Source organism: Saimiri boliviensis, chromosome 7, assembly GCF_048565385.1.
Source record: "Saimiri boliviensis isolate mSaiBol1 chromosome 7, mSaiBol1.pri, whole genome shotgun sequence".
NCBI lineage: Eukaryota > Metazoa > Chordata > Mammalia > Primates > Cebidae > Saimiri > Saimiri boliviensis.
In genome coordinates, this window is record NC_133455.1 from 100,277,092 (window position 1) to 100,293,175 (window position 16,084).

The window sequence follows — 16,084 nt, forward strand, 5'->3', positions numbered from 1 at the left end:
GGCGGAGGTTGCAGTGAGCCCAGATTGTGCGACTGCACTCCAGCCTGGCGCCTGGTGGCAGAGCAAGACTCTGTCTCAAAAAAAAATTTTTTTTTTAATTAAAAAAAATTAACTTACACTGGGATAATAAGGATCAGAATGTTAAAGCTGTGTTACACCTAGCATCTTGTATGAAATTACCCCATGAAGGTGAGACCACAGATATTATTGCCCCACTATTGGCATGAAAGCTGAGGCTCAGGGCAGTTAACTGGGTTACCCAGGACCACACGGCTCAGTTAGAATAGGGCTCAGGTGTCGTGGCAACTAACTGGTCGAGTTATTTTTTCCCTCAAGCTCATTTTCCCTCTGATAAAGAATATGGGGCTCTGTCTTGGTAAGAGGGGATTTTTAATAACACTTTCCTCTTTATCTGTGATTAGCATCGCTCCCATTGAGGATCACTCCTCCACCACATTCTTTTTTTTTTTTTTTTTTTTTTTTTTTTTTTGAGACGGACTTTCGCTCTTGTTACCCAGGCTGGAGTGCAATGGCGCGATCTCGGCTCACTGCAACCTCTGCCTCTTGGGTTCAAGCAATTCTCCTGCCTCAGCCTTCTGAGTAGCTGGGATTACAGGCACGTGCCACCATGCCCAGCTAATTTTTTGTATTTTTAGTAGAGACAGGGTTTCACCGTGTTGACCAGGATGGTCTCGATCTCTTGACCTCGTGATCCGCCCGCCTCGGCCTCCCAAAGTGCTGGGATTACAGGCGTGAGCCACCGCGCCCGGCCTCCACCCACATTCTTAACACATCTGCTGCATGCGTCCTTCAGAGACCTTCCTCTGGGATCATCCCTTCTCACTCCAAAAAGCTCAGCCTGTCCCCTGTCATTTGCACCTCCCACTCAGCATCTTTAGAAACAATATTTCATTCAAACTTGTTCAAGTCTGTCTGCACCTAAAGAAATGTTCCTTTCACCCTGGCGTCTCCGTTAGGTACTGCCCTGTTCTTATCGCCTTCAGAAAAACTGCAAACCCGGGTCTAGTTCCTCACGTTCCCCACTCCCCTCAGCAAGCCTCTGCCCCACACCAGCACTGAAACAGCTCAATCCAAATGTCCTTGTCCCTAAACCCAGCAGGAAAAAAAAAATCAATCTGCTATTTGATTGCACAGAGGCACTTGTCATGGGTAGCCAGGAATTTATCATTAACAACTTTTATAGATTATCTTTGTAACTTACCGTGAGGCATCAAATGAATGCTATTAACATTAATCCCTTCTATTTTAAGTAATTAATCTTAGAAGTAAGTGCTCACTTATTTCTAGCTTCTTAAAAACAATTTAAATTGTCTTTTTAATCAATATATTATAAAATCATACAATCATTTATAATAATTTTTTGAATGTGTGCTGTTCACACTGATGCTTTGGTATAAAGTCATGATCACTGTGATTTAGTAGCAATCTTCTATTGACTATTTTTTTACTAAAGTGGCCGCTTCCTTGGGACTCAGAGGCCTCACACTTTCCTGCCTGTTTTTCCCTCTCTACCTGGCTTGCTCCACTGGGGTTCTCCTGCCCATTGCCTAGATAAGGGCATTCCCTGAAACTCTGCCTTGGGCTTTTTCTCTTTTCATCAACATCTTCTACCTGGGTATTATTATCAATTTCCATGGCTTCAGCTTGCCCAATATACTGCTAAACCCATAGTCTGTTTAAGTATAGCAGACCTCATCAAGCTAGTGGCATTCAGTCTGCTTTTAACCAAAAATAAGGGATTTTGTACATTTTCAGTAAGCAGTTCCCAGTGTAACACTGTAATCACATTTTCACAGTTGTGGCCTAGGACACTCATAGTTAAGGATACAGATGATTGAGATAGAAATAATGACAAAGAAAAAAGAAGGTTAGGATGTAGGTTTTAATGCTGTAACAAACAGACCTTAAAATGCAAAGGCTTAACGAAGAGAATGCATTTCTCTGCCCCATGAAGTCCCGACTAGAGTAGCCTTTTGATGATTCGAGGGCTTAGGCTGTGTCTTCTTTGTGGTTCTGCCTTCCTTGACACGTGGCTTCCATCTGATGCGCTACAGTGGTAGGTCTGACTACGGTCAGCACGTCCACATTCCAGCCTGGGCAAGGAAGAAAGGGGAAGCACTGAACTTTACCCTTCCATTTGAAGGTCATGGACTGAAAGTCGCATGTATCACCGCCACTTGCCTTCCAATCACCAGAACATAGTCAGATGCCATACTCAGGGAGAGGGTTAAGAAATAAGTCAACTAGAAGGGCCGGGCGCGGTGGCTCAAGCCTGTAATCCCAGCACTCTGGGAGGCCAAGGCGGGTGGATCACGAGGTCAAGAGATCGAGACCATCCTGGTCAACATGGTGAAACCCCGTCTCTACTAAAAATACAAAAAATTAGCTGGGCATGGTGGCGCGTGCCTGTAATCCCAGCTACTCAGGAGGCTGAGGCAGGAGAATTGCCTGAACCCAGGAGGCGGAGGTTGCGGTGAGCCGAGATCGCGCCATTGCACTCCAGCCTGGGTAACAAGAGCGAAACTCCGTCTCAAAAAAAAAAAAAAAGAAAGAAAAAGAAATAAGTCAACTAGATAGTCTGCACCCGGCAAAGGCTCAGGAGTTCTATTATTAAAGCAGAATTGGAGACGTGGTAACAGGAAATGACCAACAGCCTCTGCTGCGTGTATATGAAACCGATGTCTCCCAAATCATTACTCTCACTTCCTCTGTCTGATACACTGTATTTTTTTATTATATTCTATTTCATTTTTCAAAATCCTGATCATGCCTCACAGGTCATGATGTTATAACCCACTTAGTTGGTGATGCCGTAATCTGAAAAATATTGCTGTAAGCCTGTATTTTATCTAATATTGGCCACTCGAAGTATGGCTAGCCTAAATTGATCTATGTTGTAAGTGTAAAATTCACACCAGCTTCTGAAAACAAATTATGAAAAAAAGTCTTTGAGATATCAGTAATGATTTTATATTGGCTAAATGTTGATGTAATCATATTTTGGATATACCGGATTAAATAAATACACCATTAAATTAATTTAACATTTATCTTTATGTGTTTACTAGAAAATTTTAAATTACATAGGGGGCTCACATTATATTTCTACTATATCACACTGCTCTAAGCTCAAGATTCAAATGTCAATATTGTGTGAATATCCCTGAAGCACTTTTTCCCACTGTACTCCATTTTCCCAACCCTCTGCCCTTCTGTTTTCCTTCTGCTCCCATCAATCTGTGTTTCCTCTGTTTCACTCACTCAGCTAAAGGCAACACAATTCACTCAGTGACCAGCCAGGAAAACGGAGACACATTTTCCTTTATTCCTTACATTCATATATGCGCTGAGCACTATCATTTCCCCTTAAATATGATATAAATCTGCAAGCTCTTTTCAATACCACCGCAAATACCACAGCTCAAAACGCCATCAGGTTTCACCTATATTATGACACCAACTCCCATCTGATCTTCCTGCATCCCGGATCACCTCTTTCTAGTGGCTCTTTCAAATTTCATTAAGAGCAAGCTTTGCAGGAAACAAAGCTGAAGTCAATCCACTGATTACTCCTCTGAATACCTTCGTATTGTTGACAGGTTCCTTTCTGATTTGAAGCATCAAAAGGAGTGTTTCCTCCAGACCAAATAGTTTTCATTTCATGCATGTGCCGTGATTGTTCTCCCTCCTGGGACTTTGCTTACGTCATTCTTTATGCTTAGAAAGCTCTTTTCATCTTTTTGCTTTTCTAGACAACCGCTACTCACACTTCAAAGCTTAATTTACACTTTGCTTGCCCTCAAAATTCTTTTACAAGTTTCCAAGTCTGGGTTATGTGCCCCTTTTATGTGCTCCTAGAGCATCCTGAACTTCTCCAATAATAATGTTTGGCTACTGTATTTTATTGCTTGTTTTTCTGTCTGTTTTTGCCCCCACAAGAATGTAAAACCTTCAAGTGCCTCTCTGTTTTTATATTTATTTGACCACTCTATCTCTACAATCCTGCATGATGTCTATCTAGCCCCAGCAGGATAAATAAATACTGACAAAGCCACTGAATAGCCACGTGAATAGATGGATGAATACACACATGGATGGATGGATGAAACTGTTTTTATGACTTAAAGGTTGCAGAGGAGTATCATATTCAGAAGGCAGTAGGGAAGTTTGTACAGTAGATGGTAAAGGCAATGGGGAAGTTTGCTAGGCACAGGAGGTCAAAATTTGTTTCTGAAGTCTTGTGACTTCACGTTTCTTAGTTTCACTTTCTTAAAACAGAAAACGCTTTTCTATGATCATTCTTCCAGGGCCTGACTCTTCATCTGCAATCCCGTAATATCTCTAATGTCAAAAACCCTCTGGTTTAGTTCACGTTACTTTCAAAGAGGACTACTGAATTCTGAAGTGGCTTCAAACCTTTAGGGTAGGGATAGCTAATGGAGAACTTGCAGCCACACTGACTTGTAGTGAAGTGTCTATTTAGAGCCTGCCCCGTGTTGCTTAAATTGTAGTCTCCCTTGCCAACTATTCATAGAAGAGATGTGAGAAGCACCATAAAAGGCATTCTGAGGAGTTGTGGGGGAGTGAGGGAGAGAAGAGGTTGAAAAGCTGATTAGCTGCTTTACAGTAAAACCCAGAGAAAGTGAGCTCTTACGGGAAACTGGTTTCAGCCCTCCAGGGATTCTATTTAGCCCGCCAGGAATTAACCTTGACTATAAATAGGCCATCAATGACCTTTCCAGAGAATGTTCAGAGACCTCAACTTTGTTTAGAGATCTTGTGTGGGTGGAACATCCTGTTTGCACACAGAGCAGCATAAAGCCCAGTTTCTTTGGAAAGTGTTTGGGACCAGATGGATTGCAGGGAGTAGGGCACAATACAGTCTGGTCTCCGCTGGCTCCTTCTCCCTGCAACATGGGGAAGAACAAACTCCTTCACCTCAGTCTTGTCCTCCTCCTGGTCCTCCTGCCCACAGATGCCTCAGTCTCTGGAAAACCGTGAGTTCCACACAGAGAGCATGAAGCATGAACCTAGAGTCCTTCATTTATTGAAGATTTTTCTTTATATCATTTGTTTTTCTTTCCTATGATACTGCTACCTTCTTATCTCTAATGTTGCTTCCAGATTCTGTAAATCTGGTTTACTCTTAATCATTCTTTCCCAACTCTACGGATCTCTGAATCTCTAACATGCAAAGCCTTCCTAAGGAGTGCCAGAAATAGTTTATTTTAAAAAAGAATAATTTTTAGATTTTCATATTCATATTGATCTACTTGAGGCCATGATATTTATCTTTTTTACTTCCTCTTTCTTAAGGGCCCATTTTCTATTTTATAAAAACAAAGACAAGTCTGTCCCACAACCAAACATGGAACGAAGCCCTGGAGTATAAAAATCTGTAGGGTGCCAAATAAAGGGACGATTTGAAATATTCGTGTTGATATTGAAAAAGCAAGGGACTCTAACGTCAGAAGAGAAAATCCTTTTGCAGATGAGGTAGTGATGAATTCTTTGTTTCAACAAAACTGACGGAAGAACTAAAGGAAATACCAGCTGAGAAGTGATGAGAAGCATTTCTTGATAATAGAGTAGTAGGTGATTAGCATGTAACCCAGAAGTTGCCAGACAGTAACAGTGAAACAATTGTTTTACGTGTCATTTACTTACTTGTATGTGAACCACTCTTCTTAACACTTACGTCTACACAAAACAAGAACAGTAACAGAATTAATGTTAGACCTTGTTTAATTCTTGCAATAAGGACTGTTCATCCATGGATACATAACTTCACTGGAGGAAAAACAGCTTATCATTCTCATTAAAGATATGCTTCAAAAGTATTTTAATTTTATATCTAATATGTATGAATCATACTTCATAATGTATTTTGGTTTGATCAGTTACATACAAGTATTTTTGAAAATGATTCAATTGGAAGAAAATGTTTAATATTTATAAATGTATGGTCACATTCTATTTAAAAGAGGAGTTAAAGTTAAATTTATCTACCCATGTATGTTTTATATATATATATGTATTCATGTATACTTATATATTATGTATAATGCACATACATGTATACTTACATTTATGTATAGGTGCTTGATAATAAAGAAGTAAGAATGATTCACAAAATATTTTGAAGTATAAAAATTTAAGATAAACTTCTGTATGGCAATTGGTATGGAAATTCAAACTCAAGGAGGGAAAAACAGAAAGATGTTAAATAGCAGACCATTAAAAGAACTTTTAAATGTATTTTTACATAGCAATAGTAGGTATCTTATCACTATAGTGTTTATTATTTCACGAGAAAATTGTTAAAGTAATCTAAGTATTAATTTTGAATATCATCAAAAATAATGTCTTTTGCTATTATTTAAAATCATGATAAAAATATGTTTACTTGAAAATACGTAAGGAGTTCACAGTGACAAAAATTATTTCAGGCATTCTGTGAGCAAAAATGTATAAAAACTACAGATTGATCTTACATATAAATTATATATATAAATCTTTTATATATAAATTCTATATCAGGGTACCGAGAAAGTTTCTGTACTGCACATGAGTTACCAAGATCTAACGTCAATCACTAGAGGACCATTTCTAGATGGAGCCATTGTCTAATCATGAGCCGAAAGGCAAATATTTAAAATGCAAACATCCATGATTAGGTAATGCTCTAAAACTTTATTAGGTGCTTACCACAACTCAGACTTTAAAGTGATGGTTCACTTTCTTTGAGGCTCAGATTCCATATCTTTGGAGTGGAAGCGAGTACTTACCATACAATTTTCATAGGGCTGCTGTATGTGTGTGTATATACATATGCATGTATACATATATTAATGAAAGTTCTATAATTCAATTAGTTTTTGTAATGTCTGCATGACTGAGAGCTTACTTTTTACAGCAATTTGAAGATAAAATAGATTTACAACATCAACAAATGTAACTACATATTTTTATTTGAATTCAGTTGTTCACAAATTGTTTCTTAAAGAGAGGGATGCCTACAAGTTTTAATCTGTTTAAGACCTACCTCAAGTAAAATGTTCAATGCCGTGGCATGTGAGGGAAGGTGGGAATAATTCTTTTTTTTTTAATTTTTTTTTTTTTTTTTTTTTTTTTGAGACAGAGTTTCACTCTTGTTACCCAGGCTGCAGTCAATGGCGTGATCTCGGCTCACCGCAACCTCCGCCTCCTGGGTTCAGGCAATTCTCCTGCCTCAGCCTCCTGAGTAGCTGGGATTACGGGCACGCGCCACCATGCCCAGCTAATTTTTTGTATTTTTAGTAGAGACGGGGTTTCACCATGTTGACCAGGATGGTCTCGATCTCTTGACCTCGTGATCCACCCGCCTCGGCCTCCCAAAGTACTGGGATTACAGGCGTGAGCCACCGCGCCCGGCCAAAAGCGGGAATAATTCTTACGCGTGGCCTTTAACAGCCAAATTTCATGTTCATCAGTATATCTTCTCTTGGCATAGAACTGGTGATGATCATTATTATGATGGAAAACAGTGCTGTTGATAGCAATGCCTGTCTTCCTTTACTTTCCGCTAACGGAACCATCTCCTTCTCAGGCAGTATATGGTTCTGGTCCCCTCACTGCTCCACACGGAGACTGCTGAGAAATGCTGTATCCTTATGAGCTACCTGAAGGAGACAGTGACTGTAAGTGCTTCCTTGGAGTCTATGACGAGAAACAGCAGCCTCTTCACTGACCTGGTGGCAGAGACAGACGTGCTCCACTGCGTCGCCTTCTCTGTGAGTGTGGCTGTTTGACTTAAGAGGCTGGGTGCTTTGAGTCAGGGTCATAGGGATCTTGTATTATGTCAAGATGAGGCTTTGGGAGGCTGGTGAGAACTTCCAGAAGGAATCCAAACGTAGCAAACTAAGCATAGACATTGAGGAGCAATGCCTGACTCTCCAGCCGTGGGAGACAAACATTTACGGGCAACTTAATAATTAAATTACTAAGCTTAATAATTAAAAATCAGCTTAATAATTAAATAGGAACCTTATCAGCCAGAAAGAAAAAAAAAAAGACAGAAAATGTGACTTCTTAAAATTAAGATGGAAAAAAATATTAATGAAGCAAACGAGGCCAGGGCTCAACATGAGCCACCGGTGATGGACTCACAGGAACACGTCACTCCACACTACTAAGAGCAAAAATTGTAGAAATTACCCTGAGCGAAGGTGTACTATCTCTTCGGAGTTGTCCACATGTGAGATGCTTACAGCCTAGTGTCAGTAAAATAAATGGGTTTTTTTTTTCATAACTGTAAAACATGCTTCGACCATGCCCTTTTAGCATGTAATATCAACCTGGTAAAGCTCACTGCCTTGTATAACTGAATCAAGGCGGTTTTTTTCCGAGCTGTATGAAGATGTGAATCTCACTTACAACCTCTCTTACTGATGTATGTTCCTCCACCTTGTGCCCAGTCTCCCCGTTTGTAAAACGGTAGAAGTGATTCTTATCCATGCCAACTTTCCCTGCTGAGAACACGGGAGTGAAGTGAAGGAAGAAGGGCAAGGTCCCCAGGGAAGAGTAGAACAGAAAATAAGGGAGGAGACCTGTGGGTGCTGAATGGGGTTTCAGGATCTGTCCTATATTTCAGGTCCCAAAGATTTCATCCAGTGAGGAAGTCATGTTCCTCACTCTCCAAGTGAAAGGACCAACCCAAGAATTCAAGAAGCGGACCTCAGTCATAGTTAAGAACGACGAGAGTCTGGTCTTTGTCCAGACAGACAAATCGATCTACAAACCAGGACAGACAGGTATGAAGAAGCCTACAGATGGGACAACTTCAAAAAGGAAAGATCTTCTTCCATTGGATGTTCCCCAGGCAAAGTTCCTATAATCTTGATTCCTTAAATAGCTTATCTTACCATCCTGTAGCCCTACTTTGGGTCTGGGGGCTCATGAAAAATATTTCTGTTTCAGTGAAATTTCGTGTTGTCTCATTGGATGAAAGCTTTCACCCCCTGAATGAGTTGGTGAGTTTTCTATTATCTACGTAAAATGATTACCTGTATAAACAGGCTGGGAACCTGTTTTCTGTGTTGGGGAAGACCAGGGAGAGGAGGAATCTGGTATCACTAACAGTAACTTCTGGCGTTACAACAACGCAAGATCCTAATCTAAAACATCATTCCAGGTAAAGCAAGCAGGTAATTCTTTCCGTCTTGGTGCTGGTACTCAGCACCAAGCACTGAAAAACTAAATTTAATCCGTTGTCATGCAATTAAATTTACTTTTCAGATAGTTCTTAATTAGGATAATTAGAAAGATACATTAAATAACAGACACAGATAAACCCTCAAAGAACCTCAGTTCAAAAGACACTTTAAGTACTTAGACTCTTTGTATACATACCTACCAAAGTCTTTGCTATGAAGAAAAGTCAGGGTAAGTAATTTGTCCCTTCGTATGTGTGATAAGAAACAACTCTTTCTATTGTAATGCAGACATCAACCCAAAGTTTTCATTTTTTTCTCCCAATCTACTTCTTCACATTTTCTTATCTCCCAAAGAGGCAAGTCTGCTCTTCTAAATCCAAAGACAAAAAATCACGGAATAGTCCTTGTTTCTCTTTCTGTCATACCCATTTCCACTTCACTGGAAAATCATGTCAGCTTAAAATATATTCAGACTACTTCTTTTTTTTTTTTCTAGTTTTAGGAGTATGTATTTTATACAACTCATAATCCTTTAGAAATAGAAAAAAAATCAGTACTACACTGAATCAATTTGAAGAATCTTCAGTATAAACAAGTTCAACAAAGTCCTTTAGATGCAATTTCTTTTGGATTTACTGCAACATTTTTTGTTATGTTGTATGTCTTGTAGATTCCAATAAGTCTGTCTGAAATCTCGAACATATTATTTCGAAGAGAAATTGTTACGAACTGTGCATTTTTTGTTTGTTCATATATATAAAATGCAACAGTGGACTACTTCTTATCATCTGAACTGCTGCAAGCTAGTCCTAGCCAATGTCATCTCTAAGTAAGATCATTGCAGTAGCTTCAAAGTGGTCTCCCAGCTTCTACGTTCACTCCTCCATTTAAAATGAAGCACCGCATCCATCACTGTCGGTCTAACTCTCCTTTGTTTTTCTACTGGCATTTACCACCATCCTATCCGTCCCATACATATGAGTTTTTAAAAAGCTGCCCAATTCTATTATAATTTAAGCTCCATTAAATCAGATATATTGTTATTTTGTGCATGGTTATATTCTCAATACCTAAAATGATACACAGCACGTGAGAAGGTACTTAATAAACATTAGTTTTTAAAAAGGAATGAACATTGATCCTAGCTTCTCTACCAACTTTTATTCAATTTTTGAAAGTGTTATTTATTAAACTAACATTTATTAATGAAATATTTCCATTTCTCCTCATTCTTAGAACTACCTATGAATTCTATGACCCATCTTAATGATTACATCTGAACATATTTACTTATAGTTACCTAAGTGTTTATTTCTCAGCCTGTAAAATTGCATAGCAAAAGAATGTTCTTCACTAACATGCTATAAGCACTTAAGAAATGTTAATAAATCCATTTCTAGTAAATGGCACTGTTTATATAGATTTGTTGCTGATGGCCTAGTAATACCATTATTTATTAAGTGCTTAAAATAGATTAATGAAGAGTTCTGTAAAATTTAATCTGGACTCTTTCTGTATTTCACTATAGAGGAAATTATTCTATCTAAAACTTTTTTAGGTGTTTTAAATTTTTTATTTATTTTTTTAATTTTTGTGGATACATAATAGGTATGTATATTTATGGGTTACATGAGATATTTTGATACTGGCATGCATATTATTATCCAATCATTATTTATATCACTATCCAATAATGGATAATGATTACTATCATGCATTGCATGCCTGTATCAATAAATGGGATATCCATCCCCTCAAACATTTATTCCTTATGTTACAAACAATCCAATTATACTTTCAGTTACTTTTAAATGTAGGATTAGATTATTTCTGACTATGCTCACCCTGTTGTACTTGTAAATGAGATTTAAGAATATTTGAAAATAATTATAAACTTTCTTTCTTTTGTGTTTCAGGTTCCACTAGTATACATTCAGGTAAGAAACATGAAGCATTCCATATTAGAAAGTAATACATATACGGAAATGCTCTTACCTGAGAGATTTTAATGATATCTCAGAAACTTGACATTAGAGAAGCCTTCCAACTCACACAGGGCTAGATGGTTATAACTCATCGCCTCTCCTCACCCCTTACCCACTACCCCATTTGTCCTTTTCATAGATAACTTAGGAGTTTCCGTAGATTTCTTTTATCATCTCTAATGCTCCAGGTGCTTTTATAAATTATAATTCATTTATTCATAGGATCCCAAAGGAAATCGCATCGCACAATGGCAGAGTCTCCAGTTAGAGGGTGGCCTCAAGCAATTGTCTTTTCCCCTCTCATCAGAGCCCTTCCAGGGCTCCTACAAGGTGGTGGTCCAGAAGGAATCCGGTGGAAGGAGAGAGCACCCCTTCACCGTGGAGGAATTTGGTATGGATCATGGAAAGTCATGGAACAATTTTCTTCATATTTAAACTCCTAGGGCCTGAAATTTAAGCTCCTTTGGAATCTTTCCATTTCCCATGGGTGACATTGGGCTTGGAGTAAAACTAATTACACCTAAGTCCAACGAGGGACATCAGTGATTTGTGAATAGGACTTCACATGGCTTGGTTATTTTCTGTAGCAATATTTAGTACCACCCCCCGGAAATTTAAACAGCCTTGTTTTAATGGAGTTTTCCATAATGAATTAAGCATATGATGATCTCTCATAGTCACTCAGCTAAAATCTTCATTTGAGAGGAGGATGGATAAGAATATATTGGAGAGCAGAGCCGCCTTTTCAGAGCCCTAAAATATTATTAGGGAACTATTACAGGGAAGCTGAAAATATGAATTCTTTCAAAGCTGAGAAACAATCACCAACCATCTTTGTCACCAATCAACAGTTCTTCCCAAGTTTGAAGTGCAAGTAACAGTGCCGAAGATAATCACCATCTTGGAAGAAGAGATGAATGTATCAGTATGTGGCCTGTGAGTTCCTTTTTTTCATCTTCTCAGGGGAATTCTTTTTGAGACTCACTGTTTGGGATATTTTAGCTACTCCCTGTAGGAGCAGTGGCAACACAAAAATTTTAAGTGCTTTGACACCATCTCATCTCTAGAACGTTACTCTCCTGTTGCTTTTCTATTTCTCCTTTTTATTTTCTTTCACGTTCTTATCAGCATTGTTCTGTCACGAGGTAAGGAACTGTTTCTAGAGAGGTTATGCTAATGGGACAGATTCTGAAAGTGATGAAAGCGCGCGGGAAGGGTGGATAGTGTTGAAGGGTATTGGTTCTGCTTTAACCAAAAACCACCAAACATTATCAGGAAGATGATTAACACATGGCTGTAGGGGAAATTCAGTCATCAGCCAGATCATTTACCTGACCTTGCATGCTCAGTGGAAAAATCACTTAGATTCAGAATTTGTAGAGATAGGCATACAACCGAAGCCTCATCTAACTCGCTGGTCTGCTTAAGGCAGGTCTACATATCTCTCTGCACTGACATTTTGACCGAGGAGACTGAACATGATCTCACAAGACAGTCTCTTCTAACCTTGAAAACTCATGTTTCCTGGATCTAATGCTCCTATCCCTGGTGACACACAGTAGCAGTAGCAAAAAGAGCAGGTAGAGTGAAGAAATCAGTCCTGCCCAAAGATCACACATGTAATACACCTACTATGCAGTGAGCCCCTGCCCCAATTCTGTCTCACAGTAATGGCCAAGTTCCTGGTTCCTCATAACTGGTGGGCCAGTGATCTTGCAAATAGAGATACAGAGCACATTTTCTTTTTTTTTTTTTAATTATTTATTTTATTGCATTTTAGGTTTTGGGGTACATGTGAAGAGCATGCAAGATTGTTGCATAGGTACACACGTGGCAGTGTGATTTGCTGCCTTCCTCCCCATCACCTATATCTGACGAATCTCAGCGCCACTGTTTAAGCCGGCCACACGGGAAATCACACAGATCCCAGTGCCGTTTCAACAGGCGACTGGAACATCTGGGATAAAAGAGAAAAAAAAAAAGGCTCTGAGGCAGGGAGCCAGGTGACAGAGGACATTTTCAAATAGGAAAGGAGACAAACCCACTTGGAAATCCAGCAATCATCCATGACATATTTATGACACAATCCCACTTTTGTAAAAAGTAAACAAGTAAAACTCAATACAGAGATGGCTGCACGTGGGGAGAGGATGAGGGAAGAAGAGACACTATGGTACTAACAGTTTGTACTCCTAGGCAGACTTGAGGGTGTTTGTTTCTTCTCTTTGCTTTTGTTTGGTTTATTTCATTTTGCTGGTATTGTTTTCTCTTTTAAAAACAGGTTTAAGTTTTATAATAATGAAAACTTTTTAAAGGTAAAACTGAAAAAAGATTAAGAAAAAAAAGAAATGAGAAAAGAAAAATGTAGTAAATTTCAGCATGTTGCAATGGTGATTTCTATAAGAACCATTAGTGACACTTGCGTTCAACATTGTGTGAGCCCAGCAGAGAGAGAGGGAAGTACAGATGGGGAATATACTGTAGCTAAAGGGGAGATATAAATAGCTAGAAAATGGGGAGGTTCAGTGTCTGCTCTGATTCCCTTGGGAATTTTCTCACGACAGATACACATATGGGAAGCCTGTCCCAGGACACGTGACTGTGAGCGTTTGCAGAAAGTATACTGATACTTCTGACTGCTTTGGTGAAGAGTCACAGGTTTACTGTGAGAAATTCAGTGGACAGGTAGGTCAAACACTTTTTTTTTTCCGGGAAATAACAATAAAGACATTTTTGAAAAGCAGTGAAGTGAATTGCAGCATGGTTCTCTTCTCAGGAAGGCCCAGAAGATAATTCCATGTTGGCTCTTGTAATGTTTCCAAAAATCATGGACTTAGCACAATGGAAATTATTTATTGTGAGTGTTTCAGAATGATAGATTCTGAGCCATCCAAATCATCTACAGGCATCCACTTCTACAAAGGAAGGAGAAAAACCACACACCTCTTAACTGCCTTAGCTGGCCAGGGCATCAGTTCTGCTCTCTCTGTGAGCAAGAAGCTGTCATGTGGCCCCACCAAGATGCCAGAGAGTTAGGGAACATGGTCCCCATATGGGAAGCCACTTCCCAGGAACAGCTGAATGCTATGGAGGAGAAACCAGACTTTGATGAGGAGTTTTAATGGTCAAGAGCAGATGTACTGTGTGTTTCAAAATAGCAAGTGGGCAGGACTTGAAATGTTTCCAGTGCATAGAAATGATCAATACTTCAGTTGGTAGGCACCGTAAATCCTGCGATGTGATTATTACATATTGTATGCATGTAACAAAATATCTCATGTACCCCATAAATACCTACAAAAATTATGCATCATTTGTACAAAAACAGATTACCCCCCTCAAATTTTAAGGAATTTCTATTGCATCGTATCTAAGGAATTTCACATACTAAAGAATACATTTGTCAATTATACGTGAGATGTTGTTGTGAAATGTAATATTTAGCTGCTAGAGAATATTTACTGTGTCCTCATCATAGAAAATGCCTATTTGACATTGTTCCTCACAAAAATCACACCAGGTTAACTGACCACTGATCTATTTGGTGTAATATGCATTGTGTTTTTGTATTTTATTTTCTCCCCTCTTAGCTGAACAGTCACGGCTGCTTCTCTCAGCAACTAAAAACCAAGGTCTTCCAGCTGAAGAGGAAGGAGTATGAAATGAAACTTCACACTGAGGCCAAGATCCAAGAAGAAGGGACAGGTTTGTGTACTACGTGGGTGTGGGAGAAAAAATAATAAGCACTAATTTTTTTGGCCAAATAATGAATAGTAAGGCAGGGGTTGGGACGGAGGTAATAGAATTATAGAGACATCATCCTTCTCAAAAAGAACATATTTTTTTCTTTTTTTTTTAGACGTGGAACTGACTGGACGTGAGACTAGTGAAATCACAAGAACCATCACCAAACTCTCATTTGTGAAAGTGGACTCAAACTTTAGACAAGGGATTCCCTTCTTTGGGCAGGTGGAGTATTTTCCAGTTCACTCATCAACCCATGTGCTGTTACGGTTTCTGCTAAAACCATGCCTGGTTAATGTTATCCTTTAATATAACCAAAGGCATAAAATATCACCAAGGCTTGATTAGCATAACCAAAGGTATAAAACTACATAAAAATAGATTTATTCCTCTGTAAATTTGTATATGAAATGTATATAATTATCCCAACGCCTTATTGAAATTAGTAGAGACTTTCCCCTCCTTTTGAAACAGCATTGTACAAGTCACTCAGTCTCTTCATGGTTTACCAGACAGTCTCAGGTTTTTATGACATTTATCACAAGAATCTCAAAATTCATGCTGACCAGTTTTATTACCATGCCAACACTAACTTTGTATAGAAACAGGTGGGTAAGTGGTTTTAATTTTTATTTTGAAGTAGTAAAGATTCAACTATAATGCTTATTTCTTGGATATTATGTTTACACTCTTTTTCTATAATAATACATATATTTTTAAAACAGTGAACATGGGGTAAAACACTGTTATTGAAGGTTCTCAGATTTTTGAATTATGAATTTTTATATTATTTACCAAAAAAAATCTTCTATTACAATTTTTCTGTTGTCAGCAGAGGTGCAAATGGGTCTTCATGACTCTAGAAGTCTAAGATGACAGTTACGTGTGCTTCAATGTATATTCACTGTGTATCATTTTCTTCATGTAAATGTATGATTTCAGCTATGAAGGGTATAAAAGACAGAAGCATAGACTCAACAAGGTGGAGTACATCTTAGAAGTCTTGGTTATATCATGACAGCAAAATGGATTCAACTTTCTAAAACAGAAGTGCAGCTCATTTGTAAATTTCTCAGAAAGATATTGTACTTTTTAAATATATTTTATTGCTGTTAAATAACGATCCTATTTGTCATAAGA

The 16,084-nt window shown here is 38.5% G+C and overlaps 1 protein-coding gene across 1 annotated transcript in view; it reads left to right on the forward strand.

Annotated features, from left to right (window-relative positions):
* Nucleotides 1-4,787: 4,787 nt before the first annotated feature.
* The window catches only part of A2M (alpha-2-macroglobulin), a 46,624-nt gene continuing 35,327 nt past the window's right edge, over nucleotides 4,788-16,084 (forward strand). The window contains exons 1-10 of the mRNA XM_003926675.4: nucleotides 4,788-5,018; nucleotides 7,610-7,793; nucleotides 8,654-8,813; nucleotides 8,980-9,032; nucleotides 11,132-11,152; nucleotides 11,423-11,591; nucleotides 12,052-12,136; nucleotides 13,765-13,885; nucleotides 14,791-14,905; nucleotides 15,060-15,169. Coding sequence (XP_003926724.1) covers nucleotides 4,936-5,018; nucleotides 7,610-7,793; nucleotides 8,654-8,813; nucleotides 8,980-9,032; nucleotides 11,132-11,152; nucleotides 11,423-11,591; nucleotides 12,052-12,136; nucleotides 13,765-13,885; nucleotides 14,791-14,905; nucleotides 15,060-15,169 — 1,101 coding nt within the window. The 5' untranslated portion in view covers nucleotides 4,788-4,935. The remainder of the gene's footprint in view (nucleotides 5,019-7,609; nucleotides 7,794-8,653; nucleotides 8,814-8,979; nucleotides 9,033-11,131; nucleotides 11,153-11,422; nucleotides 11,592-12,051; nucleotides 12,137-13,764; nucleotides 13,886-14,790; nucleotides 14,906-15,059; nucleotides 15,170-16,084) is intronic.